At 34.7% G+C, this 13,672-nt stretch overlaps 1 protein-coding gene across 10 annotated transcripts in view; it reads right to left on the reverse strand.

The window, feature by feature from the left end:
• The window catches only part of RFX3 (regulatory factor X3), a 325,429-nt gene that overhangs the window by 70,054 nt on the left and 241,703 nt on the right, over positions 1 to 13,672 (reverse strand). For all 10 annotated transcript variants that reach the window (XM_010389306.2, XM_030919590.1, XM_010389299.2 and 7 more), the window contains 2 exons: positions 11,762 to 11,943; positions 6,527 to 6,646 (listed from right to left, as the gene is read on the reverse strand). In XM_010389306.2, the coding sequence (XP_010387608.1) occupies positions 6,527 to 6,646; positions 11,762 to 11,943 (302 nt within the window). The remainder of the gene's footprint in view (positions 1 to 6,526; positions 6,647 to 11,761; positions 11,944 to 13,672) is intronic.

The raw sequence follows: 13,672 nt of genomic DNA on the forward strand, positions 1-13,672 counted from the left end.
AGCTGCCATTTAGGACTTGGAGAGTTGTAACTCTATTGTAAAAGTAATATTCTGTCAATCCTCACACACATGGATACTAAAACAGTCCAATGGAAGGCAAGAATGGTACATATTTACCATTACATTCAACTAACAACACCAGGTGGAAGGATTTTCAACAGATTAAATGAAACATTTGGAAAATCCTTTCAAAATGGCTGAAAAATGCACATGCAAAACACAAAATATAAACTGTACAGGCAAAAGGAGTCATCATTATGTTTTGTAATTCCAGAAATTACACAATCATTTTATTTGCATGAATAAATTGAAATACTGAGCTCAGAACAAGGGCAGGAGGCTAGAATTTTCTACTGGAATACTGTAATCTTCTTTGGAAAAAAACTGTCCCAGAAAGTCTTTAGATGACTTCATGTCTGAAATGAACCAAGTGATATAAACACTAATGGATCAGAAGAAAACAGTAAATATGAAGAGTTCCATTCTTTTAGAATAGTAACTAACTTTGATGTCACACTGAATATATTCATAATACATCCAAATGACTTTTAACATCAACCCTGCTGGTTAATATAGGTTTTCCATCTCTTCAATTCTTATTGGTGGCTCTCTATTTGTCTCTTCATTAGCTTTACATCTATAATTGGGCAAGAAGAGGTGGAAACAATTAAATTGAAATGGGCTATATGTTAACTGCAGCAGGTAAAGGAGGCGGTTGAAGCTGCTGGCGAAAATCAGAGTTGTGGGCCATTCATTCAACAAATATTTAGAGAGCACTGACAATGTGCTTAGAGCTCTCCCAGGTGCTGAGGATGCAGTGCTGAAAGAGAAAGACATGATTGCCTGATCTCATGAATTTCTTCATTGAGTCCTCTAAGCATAGGTGGTTTATGGTTAGCTATATAGAACTGATACATTCTTGCTACAAGTATGCATGACACTTCTTTTATCTCTTATCCTTTCCCACCTTCTTTATTTAGAGAATGACAATCTGGCTCCATCTGATGCCAAGAGATAAACAATAACAACAACAACAACAAAAAAGGCATCTGAGGCTCTTTCTAGGAAAGAATAAATCAGTGAGTTTCTTGAAAACAGCAAAATTAAGTGGTCCTCAGTTTCCTTATTAGTAAGTAACAATAAAATTGCCAAATGAGATCTTGCATGTAATGTGTTTATGGAAACATATTTTAAATGTTCAATAAATACTACTTAGGAGCATAAGTGGTGACTTATTATTAACAAACTACATAAATTACTATAGTTTGGTAGTTACTGAGTTGTGATTATTTATGTTTCTCCTCTCTTCAATGGAAAAGATGATTATTACATCAGGGACAAGAGCAGTGGCATGGTGAACATTAAATATCTTAATGCCAACACTCCTTAGTTGTAAAAAGCCAATTACACAGGCACCTGATTATTTTCTCACTAAAGACTCCTGCCTCCCTCAGCTGCTTCAGAGCAATTTACTAGCACTAGATGTTTAACTCTGTAAAGACCCCAGGGCATGCATTAATGTCTAGGAAAGGAATGATAAACTATTAACATCAATCAAAGTTAGAAACCACTAGCCTAGAGATATAGAGAAACGGAAGCCCAATCTGACCAACTGCCAGGCTTCACTCTCCTCCAAAACACTAAATATTCCATAAGAAAGATATTTTTCTCCAGTACTCATCGTATAATAATGATCCCAATAACAATTATCTAACACTTGGACACTTTCAGTTATTAAACAAAATTTCAGATACTTTATTTCACTTGAACTTCAAAACAATCTGTGAGATAGTCTATTACGAATTTCTATTTTGCAGATGAAGAAACTGAGGCTCAGTGAGGTTAACTCATACACTCTGTAGAAGTGCCCATGTAGTCTGTACTCAATTCCCCATTTTCCAATTCTAAATATAGGGTTCGTTTAACTAGTCTTTGAACCCTATATTAAGAAAGGCCATCTAATGATAAAAGTTCTTAAATTTCCTCTCACTTCTAAAAGAACGTGCATGCTTTTACATCTATCTACAGCCAAAACAAAAGTAGCCTTGCTGTACCATCTTTCCAAATGACCTCTCTTCTTAGTGACATTCTTAACTTCACATCCTGTGAAAGAAAGGTTTATTCTTTCACAGAATCCAATTGCTGCGAAGAGACTATGAAAAGAGGCAGGAGGTGGCACATTTCCTCAATTACTTGAAACATACTCATTAAAATGTGATTTCTCCCTTTATTTCATATGCAAAAATTTTATTACATGTGTGTTTCTGTTTGGGTTATCTTACCTCTTTGAGGGTGGAATTCTCGTGAGAATAAAGACAAGCGTTCTTATCCTGGTTGCTATATGACTGTGGATAAGTTATTTAACCTTTATGGACTTCAGTTTTCTCATTAAGAGGGTAAGTTGAAGTAGGTGATCTCTTCCTTCCATCTCTAACATTCTATGATTCTGTGTTATGTCTTTTAGATGTGATTGACAGATTATTATGCAAATAACAATTGATAAGTATTTGTTGAAGAAATGACAAATTACATTTAATATTTTGAGAACGGCTACTGGGATCAAACACAGCCAAGCACATTATCAAAAGCATTTGGCTTTCACTACTGGAATTTGGAAAAATATCTAAAATATATGTGTCAATACTCTCTATGTACTTCTTTTCATTATTAAAAATAAACTGCATCAAACATTGTACTTGGTTTGGAGAGCTGGAAATTACTGATCTCCTTTTTGCTCTAAATAATCTAACTTACTTATTATCTAAATTAGGGTAAACAAATTAGTCCATGAGTGAATTTCATCAAAAACTGAAGATCACCTCATTTCAGTGCAAAAAAATTATTTTCATATGAAGTATTTTCAATAGAAGATTTTTTCAGAAAAACTGTTACACATTCTCCTGCCTCCTTAACCACAGTATTTTACCTCTCCTTGATTACTCATAATGCCATCAATATGCAAAGCAGTTGTTACATTGTGTTAGGCTAGATTTTAGTCAATAGAGTGATATTTGAAGTATCTACTGGAGTGCCTAGGTCCATTTGCCCCTCCACGAAGTGTCCACAAACTGTTGTACTGAATAACTTTAAAGTAAACAGAAGAGCCTGTCTACTTGTATTTCTTCTTGCCAGCTGTCATAGTTCATGATTGTCTGTGAACCAAGTGGGTTCTAATCTCCTTTATTTTAGGTAAAATGGCTTGAGAATGGCTTCATCTTTTCAACTAAGTGAAACTGCAGGCTCTGTGACAATCTGCTTTCTAATCAGAAGTTGTTTACATTTATTTTCAGACTCATGGCTATGTTCCATACAGTTGTATTGTTGGGAACTGGATTTATAGATAAATGGAGATCTCCTCTACCACCCTATCAAACCTTCAAGTGACACCTTACATAAAGGAGCTCAAGAAATTGTGAGCTATATAAAAACAATAATCACTATTATCCCTACAGTAACAATAATTTCAAATTCATGAGAAAAATGTACAAATTGAGTTCCAAAAGTTGAATTTAATTAACAAAATAACTGCATAGACTTGCATTTCTTCACTATAACATATAAAACATAAATCTACATTGTGAAAGATAAGCACACATGGATACATTTAATAAACCTTCAAGTATTCAAATAATGTGAGTATTCTGAAATATCTTCTATTTTATACTTTAAACCTTTCACATGTCATTTGTATTTTTGCAAGAGACTGGCAGTCTCTTTACATAATTTTTATTGTATTCAGTAGAATCATTTGAATTTTGAAATCATTAAAAATTTTTTTAAGCCACAAAATATATTTTAAGAAGTTCTTTTCCCATTGTTTTCAACAGATATTCTTAAATTAGCCTATGTACACACCCATGAAAAGAAACTCCTTCTTTCCTGTTTAAATATTTCTGCACAATAGGGTAATTGGTTTCAGTTAAGGCTAATCAGTGTTGTCAGTGAACAGATTCCTTCAGAGAGACCACAGAAGACTCCTGCTGCCCTATAAGAGAGGCCCATGCAATTGGCAACACTAACACTGCAATCAATTAGCAAGATACCATTTTAAGAGCAACTGTCTATAATCCTAAACTTGTATCATTAAAAAAACCCAACAAATTAAAGGAAGTTTCAGTACTTTTATGGCTCTTTCACATTTTTGTTTCTTTCACATTAATACTACTGAGATTTTTATATCATTTCTCAAAACGTCTCCATATTTTATCTGTTTCCAAACTCAAGTACCACTATCCTGAGAAGGCAGGGGTTTTTATGGCTTGCTAATCTTTATAGAATCTGTTTCACAAGGAGACCACAGAAAGTCCTAGGCTTTACTTATGTAACGCAGGTTTTTTATAAAGAATGTCCCTTGAAGGCTTCTGTTTCTATAAAAGCTTGCTAGAATTCCTTATAGTTAAATCACAGGAGATTCCTTGCAGTCAAATAATGGGCTTCAATTCTTAGGTATAATTTATTAAGTTTTTATTCATACTTAAGTTTGAGTATATGTTATTTCTGAAGCAAACTTTATTTTTCTTGATTTCACCATCATCTCCACTGTGTAGTGCTGCTATGCATGAGTGCAGAAATCACACCAGAAAGTAAAGGCTATAAGTGCTGCCATTAACAGATGCAAAAAGCAATCATAACCCAAAACAGTAACAATTTATTGCAACTCACACAAACTCTATGAAGTACTATCCAACTCTATGAGGTACTAGTCTACAATTTATTTTATTATTTTTTTCAGAGACCTTAGTTTTCACTGGCTATACATCAAAAAATAAGAATCAGCAATTAAAAAATAAGATTGAGAATCTGTAATAAAAAAAACTAAAACCTTTAAGATACCTTTTATGTAATAGCCAATCTTGAACTGAGTCTTCAGTCTGGTAAACTTACACTGGAAATTATGACTGTGTTACAAAACCACTTAACAAGTATCCTTACCTCCAGTCTCTTTCCATTAAATATGTCTTGCCCAAAATCAAAAAGTCATCTCTCTAGAAAAAATCAAAGTTTCATTGTTTTGCTTCAAAGCCTTACATAGCTTCAAAGCTATGTTCTGCACAAAGAACAAATTTATTAGCTTTACATACAAGCAAATCCCTTAATATATGATCCAAACTACTTTTAAGATCTCATCTCCCACTAAACTACTCAATCAACTCCTTGATTCTCCTTCTGTAATACCAACCTCACTAAATATATCATGGACCATTTACCACAGACACCATGGACTTCACCCCTAGGTGAATTTTCCTTCTGCTTCAATATTTCTCTTTTTATGACTTTTCTAAGTTCCTACTCAAATAGCACTTTCTCTAGAAACTTCCCAATCTCCCTTTCTCCCAGAGTTTCCTGAAAACTCCCCTGTATTGTGATAGTTCCTTGATCAAAGTTTTATTTCAGCACTTCCCAGACTGCATTCCATTTTTTTTTCCCATTCTCCATGTGCCTCCCCTTCTAATTTTTTAACTCTTCAAACATAAGAACTGTGTCTTATCTCTGCATGCAGGGTTTAACACACAGTAGAGACTCAATCAGTATTGGCTGACTAAATAGTATACAATTACTGTGTGATACATTCTTTTCTCTGACATTATCTTAGAGTTAATGCTTCTGAGTGAACTAGCATGGATGGGGAGATGTGGCCAAGGCAACTAATCACTACAGATCATTACATTGGGACCTATGCAGAGGCCTCCTTTCTCCTACCTAATTCTGCATGCTCACTTGAAAAGGAAAATCATAACTACTGTCTTAGTTGAGCTATGCTGGTAAAGAGGAAAGGATTTTTTCATTTTATTTACTCTAAATTGTGACATAAGTCACATGGGACTAGAAGGCCCTTTTGGCTATGCAACTTCATTATGGGCTTGTGCAAATCATTTAGCCTCTCTGGGACTCATCTGAAAAAACAGAGACTATTAATGCTTTGATTGTCATTAGGTTTTAAGGCCAGACTAGACTAACATATTTTTCAATTCTAAGATCTATGATTCTATTCATCCATCCATCCATCTGTCCATACGTCCATCCATCCATCATCCATCCATCCATTCATGAATGCTTGAGATCTCTTACAACTCTAATATCAGCAATTCTGTATCTATGAAAGTTGGATTCAAAGCAAATGTAAGACATCCCAAACATTCTGCAAAAATTCATACTGTGTCAAAAAGAATGACTTGAGGGATGTACAGAATAGCAAGTCAGAAGCTCATGAATACTGAAACCAATTTCTCCAGTTGGTATTTGCTTGGGTTTGCTCCTTATGTTTGTGTTTCATTTCCCTGTCTGAACAGTTTGGGATGTCACACTTAAAAGGGACCAAACAGGCTGACTGATAAGTAATTTTTAAAACTTTGGAAAACAGGCGGGATCACTGAAATCCTAAACCATATTTAAGAACTATCCATAGTGAAAGCATGCCAACAATAAGAACATTCTTTTATACTTAGGTATCTGTTCAGAAAACAGGAGACTCGAACAACTAAGAAATACATAGCTTGGACATATCAACGATAACTTCAGAGTCTACCTTTGTTTCTGCTGCATGGGTTGTTGCCTCATAGCCATATACTGCATGTCTTCTTGCAGACGATTAAGAGGGGAATCTGGCTTGACACGAATCCCATAGTAGTGGTATTTGGAGTTTCCTCTTCATTAACGAACAAGAAACATTAGAAACAAAAGTCAGTCAAACTAATATTAATCACACGGGATGTCCATTAAACTTCACACTTGGAAAAATTTGGTAAAAACAGTATATTAATATTATATATTTATGATTAACCTGTTCTGAATACTTTTATGTTTTTATGGTGATAATTTGAAGAATCAAAATAAGATTCTAAATCAATCAGCTAAAGGCCCTGCTAAAAATATTTGTTTATAAACTTTCACTTAAATATTAGTCAAACAGTCCATTTGTTCCATACAAATTACATTTCATTTTCAAATTTCCATTTTAAATTTAGTTAAGAAGGGTAAAGATAGGACACAAGTTTTTAGCCAGTAAAAATTAGTTAACAGGCCAACAAAAATCAGTCAATGAATACGTATTTATTGTAAAGTATGTATACAGAACAAAGAAAAAAAATCTTAATTCTACTTTCCTGGATAAGTTCGACATTTTTCTCTTTACTTCAGTGATGATGAAGTAAGATAACTTAATTGTTTGTTACAAAATGTTGTGGTAAAGACTTACTTAATATTTTGAAACCTAAAAAGAAAGTAAGTCTTTAATCTACTGATTTTGAAACACATTTTATTAGTTTCTGTTTTTATGGATTTGTATCAGTTCTGCAGGCTAAATAGGATTTGTCACAACAGACATGGGGAAATTTCTCTATGAAAATGGCAAATTCCCACCTGGAATAAAAATGTCACAATTTCGCCGTGTTCATGAGAAAGACCATGTTTGCTATTAGAAATGATAAAGTTTTGCTCTGAATGGAATTTGCAAATTCTTGCAAAATATCATCTTAAATATGTAAATTCTTGCAAAGAGAAAATAGTAGTTTTTCACAAGTCCATATATAGTAATACATCAGTGCTTTTTCCAATTTTTTCTTCCATTTACAAAAAGAAATGCAAGAAGAGTGTGGATTAAATATTTTTTATAAAAATAGGGCAGAATTGTACTTCCAAGATTTAAATACATATATTAAATGAACCTTATATATATTTGAAGACATTAAAATCATATTACATATATTATACTGCTAGTTTTAAAAAAATGCAGGGCATCCAAATATCTACATGCTTTCACCACAATAAAGCAGATAAAGAAACTTAATGCCCGTAAAGAAAGGCCTTCCACTTGCAGAGATTAGATCTTGTTTCGAAAATCCACTGCAGAAAGGCGCAATAAGCCAAACCAAAAAATTCCACATACCCAATTTGTGGTGTTCTCCTGTACAAACTGGAGGACAGTAGGGAGTGGAAGGTAGGGTAGGAAGCAGGAGGCATTACTCACAAGACAAAACTACAGAGGAAAATGACGTCTCTCTTGTGAGACCTCAAATAGATGGGGTGCCTTTCCTACAAATTAACATTTTAGTTGGGCTGGGAGGAAGAGGTTCTTTTTATTTCATTGGGAATGGCTGGGTGAGAGAAGCATATCCATGGTCTTCTTTACTCAAACTTAACTTAGACATGGGGTCTAACAAAAGGTACCTTTTTATTTGCCTTTGTTTAAAATAGTGATTTGATTTACTTTTTGTTTACTTAGGTCCAAAAACTTTAGAAAAGATCTGGTTCTGGTTTGAGTGGTTTCACCAGATTATTTTATTGATGGATAATATTAATAATAGTTTTACATATAGTTCACTTTTTAAAAAAAGTATTTGATTTAGTTTGCCTCGTGATTTACATTAATTTTCCATCTGTTCCTTGGATTAGGAGTAGAAAGTAAACGCAAAACAGTTTCTATGGTAGAAAGAATGTCTAGTACCTTACTCCTACAATTGCCAGTTTTTCTACATTAGAATTCTATCTTCGTAACACTTCATTTCTTTAAACTCCCTCCATAGTACTTATTTTCTCCTTATTTTTCTAGGCTTCGCTTCACAAACCTAATTGCAAACACTACGTACAATTAAAAAAAAAAAAAAACAGGAGACATAATTCATAATTGTTACATAGTGGGGGGTGGGAGGAACCCAGAACATCAGAAGTAAAAGCTGCAATATTGCAATATGTACTTACAGAGCATGGATTCTACCCATTCACAAAACCAAACAACCCCAATTTTGTCCCTTTCTATTTTAAAGACGTGTTTCAAGGTTTGAACGGAGCCTCAAAATAGGACTCATTGAAATCCCTTTCAGTAACAAAAGAAGCACAACAATACAGCTATTAGAATGTTGAATAAAGCCCAGAGTTTCAAAATATTGGCACGGTATGCATAACTACAGAGCCACTAGCTAGGAGATAATAGGTTAGGTCCCCAAATAATGATTTTTGTGGTTTTGGAAAAAAAAAAAATACTATAGAAACAAAAAGCTTTTCTCAAGGGAATGAAAGCTATTCCTTTAGTGTGAATAGACAATCATATTCTTCAGTTTAAAATATACTATCTTTTGAAGTATAGAAAGAAGGAACCATATTTATGAGAGAGCTAAACCTTCAGCAATCTAAAAGCTGTATAATCACTTAAAATGCAACCGGAAAGCAATAATTCATGCTTTGAATACATACAGGCCTTGTAAATCTCATAAAACTGAGACAGTGAAGGGGTTTAGGACATGCTATCCCAAACTATGGCACCTTGGCATTTGAGGAAACAACAGAAGCAGGCCACAGAAACTAGAAAAAATTCCCCTCACTCCTTCTGCTCTGAAGCAGGCCACAAAACCTAGCTTACTTTCTCCTGAAAATAGGTTATGGGACCCTCACTCCAGAAGGGTCCTCCTATACCTTGCAGAAAAGAACGTTCTTACTTTTGAAGACACAGGGATGCAGAAAAATCTGAACAAACAGGTCTTGCTGGGCCGGGTGCGGTAGCTCACGCCTATAATCCCAGGATGTTGGGAGGCCGAGGCGGGCGGATCACCTGAGGTCAGAAGTTTGAGACCAGCCTGGCCAACATGGCGAAACCCCATCTCTACTAAAAACACAAATTATCTGGGCGTGGTGGGTGGGTAGGTGGGGGGGGGGGGGTGCCTGTAACTGGGGTTACTGGGGAGGCTGAGGCAGGGAGAATCACTTGAACCTAGGGGGCAGAGGTTGCAGTGAACTGAGATCAGGCCACTGCACTCCAGCCTGGGCTACAGAGCGAGACTCCTTCTCAAAAAATAAAACAAAAACAAAAACAAAACAGGCCTTGCTTAGTTTCCCCCAGATTAGAACCGTTAGATCATACCTCTAGAACCATTAGATCATATTCCTTTCTGTCCAATCATGTTTCTCCAGAACTATTCACTTCATCAGACTGCATAAAATACATACAGTTCTCTATGTTTCTTTGGGCCTTCATTTCTGAAGGCACCCAGTCATGTAAAACTTATATTAAACAAATTTGTATGCTTTTCTCTTGTTAATCTTTTGCTATAGGGGTCCTAGCCATGAGTCTTGTGATGGTGAGAAAAAGATCAATCTTTTCTCCCCACAACACTCACTCCTCTTTTTGGTATACATTTTTAATGAAGTCAATTACTAAGGCTGTGCTTATTTTATTAAGATTAAAAACTCTTCACTTTGGGAGGCCGAGGCAGGTGGATCACCAAAGAGATGGAGACCATCTGGGCTAACATGGTGAAACCCCATCTCTACTAAAAAAACCATAATTAGCTGGATGTGGTGGCGCACACCTGTAGTCTCAGCTACTCGGGAGGCTGAGGCAGGAGAATCACTTGAACCTGTGAGGCGGAGGTTGCAGTGAAGAGACTGTGCCACTGCACTCCAGCCTGGCAACAGAATGAGACTCCATCTCAAAAAAACAAACAAACAAAGAAAAACAAACAAACAAAAAACCTCTTTGCTAAAATACTCTGAAGTTGTGCTTTATAGCTAATTAAGGGTAAATCACCTAATGTTGCATAGTATAGTATCTCTATTTTAACTTTTTATATGATTTCTATAAGATTTAGGAAATTAAAAACATCCATAGCCTTCTGTCCAGCTACTTAAAATAATTATCTTATGATAATTTATAGAAATATGGAAAGACAAAAACGAAGCTCCAGAGTTCTAAGTATTCTTTTCATGATGTTTCGGTTGGTGAAAACACTCATATTTATTTCCGAAGGAAGAAAAACCAGAAACTTCTTCTTCACATTGTTTCAATTCAATTGAACTATACTATGCTTTTCCTTCCACACACATATGGTTTTACATTAAGAGCAGAAAAAATAGTAGGGGCTAATAAGAGGTAAAATACAACTATCTTATCACTGAGGAATTTAAACACTATATTGCAAGTTTACCAAATGATTTTTTTTTTTTTTTTTTTTTTTTTTTTTTGAGACGGAGTCTTGCTCTGTCGCCCGGGCTGGAGTGCAGTGGCCGGATCTCAGCTCACTGCAAGCTCCGCCTCCCGGGTTTACGCCATTCTCCTGCCTCAGCCTCCCGAGTAGCTGGGACTACAGGCGCCCGCCACCTCGCCCGGCTAGTTTTTTGTATTTTTTAGTAGAGACGGGGTTTCACCGTGTTAGCCAGGATGGTCTTGATCTCCTGACCTCGTGATCCGCCCGTCTCAGCCTCCCAAAGTGCTGGGATTACAGGCTTGAGCCACCGCGCCCGGCTACCAAATGATTTTTAATTGGTCTCCAGAAATCAAATGAAAAAACTCTGCTTTAGTTTCTTACTCTAACCGAACAATTATTTATAAAGACAAATGTAAGTTTTCAAGAGTTAAGAGATACATAGTTTTCCATTTACTATGTCACTTAATGCATCATCATTAGTATGATTTCTTTCAATAAGAGAATACATTTTTTATGTGCGTGTGTGTGTATGTGTTTGTGTGTGTCTTAAAGCACCATATGCAAATCTTGCATTAACAGGTTGGTCTGCTAATTTCTATGTAGTTTGAGAATCAGCTCTTCTCAAAGCTTTGCTCGGTTAATGTTTTAGACAACATATAATTCTGGCTTGGAAATAGTCACTGAATAACGTCCTTTCCTTTTCCTGGGGATGTTATAAACTGAGCTCATTCTACGTATTTCCTTATATATTGTCTGTAATCAAGTACTTTTGTTTAAACAATATACTGACTTGCTCTAGTTTGAAAAAGAGAGATTAGTTTATTATCTTATTTTTCAATACTAACCTAGTGCCCAATCTCCTGGTTCGCAGCCCCATAAAAATTGATCTTATTAATTTTCCAAAAGAGGCAGCATTGACTGGGTCCAGTTTGTGTTCCTGACAGTGTCGAAGGTAGTGGTTGTATAGAGTGCTTCTGGGAAGGCTGACTCCTTCTGCTGTCTCGTAATTGTCCAACAGCCACTGGAGCTAGGGAAATAAGACACAGTAAACACCGACAAATCACATAATTTGCCAAAATTTCTACAAGACACTGCAAACGCAACATACAGAAATACTTAGAAGTTCTTCATCAAGTCTTATGATAGAGTAAACTACTGTAATTCAGAAGCTGGTAATCTACCTTTGAAAATGCTCAGAAACACTGTAAATAGCTGAACATCACTAAGGATCTCAGACAATATCCATTTCTTCAAATATTCAAGCACACGTAGAGACATACTAATTTTCTCTGTATTGATTGCAATTTTGAAAATAGATACCACTTCAAGGAGTTCAAATAATCCCATTAACTGCTCATAAATATCAGAAATATAATTGCTACAGAACAAAACATGTTACCAAGCCTGGTAGCATGGTACATAGGATGTCTTTAGTGTTGGCTTGTTATAACACATGAACAGCAGCTTGCCTGGTATAAGTGTTTATATTAAAGTTATATTCATTTTTATAGAATTTTAATGTATTTATCTCAAATAACCACTAGAAAATAACAATATGGTCTACTGGGACAGATTCTGAAAGCAGAAAGGACAAAATTCAGTCATTTCTTCCCCAAATGAAAACTAGACATTGGCAAAGAGTTTACATGCAACGAAAATGAATCATTTATTACAACCATTTTAATTTTTCTGCCTCAAAACTGTGTTTATTCATAATTTTGGAAGGCACACTGCAATGGTAGTGGGTATTGCAATACTTTTTCAGTCTATGTTCACATTTTAAAGTTTTATGTTGTCCTGTGTACATTACAAAAAAAAAATCTTTAAAGCACTGAATGTACAAGAAAATTTTAGGAAATTGAATCCAAGTCTGTATTATTGAATTTTAGCATTAGCAAAATTAAATTTTTTGTTCATTTATTTATTTATAAAAGGAGAACCGAAATAGACTTAAATTACTTTCTCAAAGTCACATATTGTTTCCATGCCTGAGTCTGGTTTCCAATTCACATATCCTGATTACTCCAGACCAACATTTCACAAAAGCAGTAAATATTTCACATTACTTGTCTCAAAAAAAATTTTTCATGCCATATATAAGACAGGTGTAATAAAGAGCTGACATTTAACATACAATTCAAGTTAATATAAATTTTAGAAGCCAAAGAATTCATTTATCCATGAGCCAGGTAATGTGCCTAGTGATGCAAAAATGAATGTGATCTCATCCTTGTCCTCTAGAAATTTCCAAAGAAATGCTAAAAATGATAATATGAACATTTAAATAAATAAAAAATTTCTCCATTTTGCTTACATATTTTAAGATTTGCAATCAAACTTAGAACCTGAATTTTCAGACTTTTAATTTAAAAATTCCTTAAAAATATTTTCAGAATTACTGACTTTAGTCATGACAACTAATTTCCAAAAACCATTTTAATCTCAAATATTCCTACATGATGTTTATGTAATTAAACGTATGTCATTAAACCCATATTGATAGTTGGCTTACAAAACATAGCCACCAAATCTACAAGACAAACCAGAGTACTTTTAAAAATAAAATTCAAATTTTGATCAGAAAGACTTGAAGTCCTTCACAGGGCACATATAGGAATGAATATGCACATTTAAACGTATGTAACACCTCTTAATATATACAAGGCTGTCCTATACAAGTTTAAAAAGATTGAACAAAATAAACATTTGTTTTTACAATGACATAAAAGTATTACAGGCCAAAAGAACTAACTATT

Source organism: Rhinopithecus roxellana, chromosome 16 (assembly GCF_007565055.1).
Source record: "Rhinopithecus roxellana isolate Shanxi Qingling chromosome 16, ASM756505v1, whole genome shotgun sequence".
Classification (NCBI taxonomy): Eukaryota; Metazoa; Chordata; class Mammalia; order Primates; family Cercopithecidae; genus Rhinopithecus; species Rhinopithecus roxellana.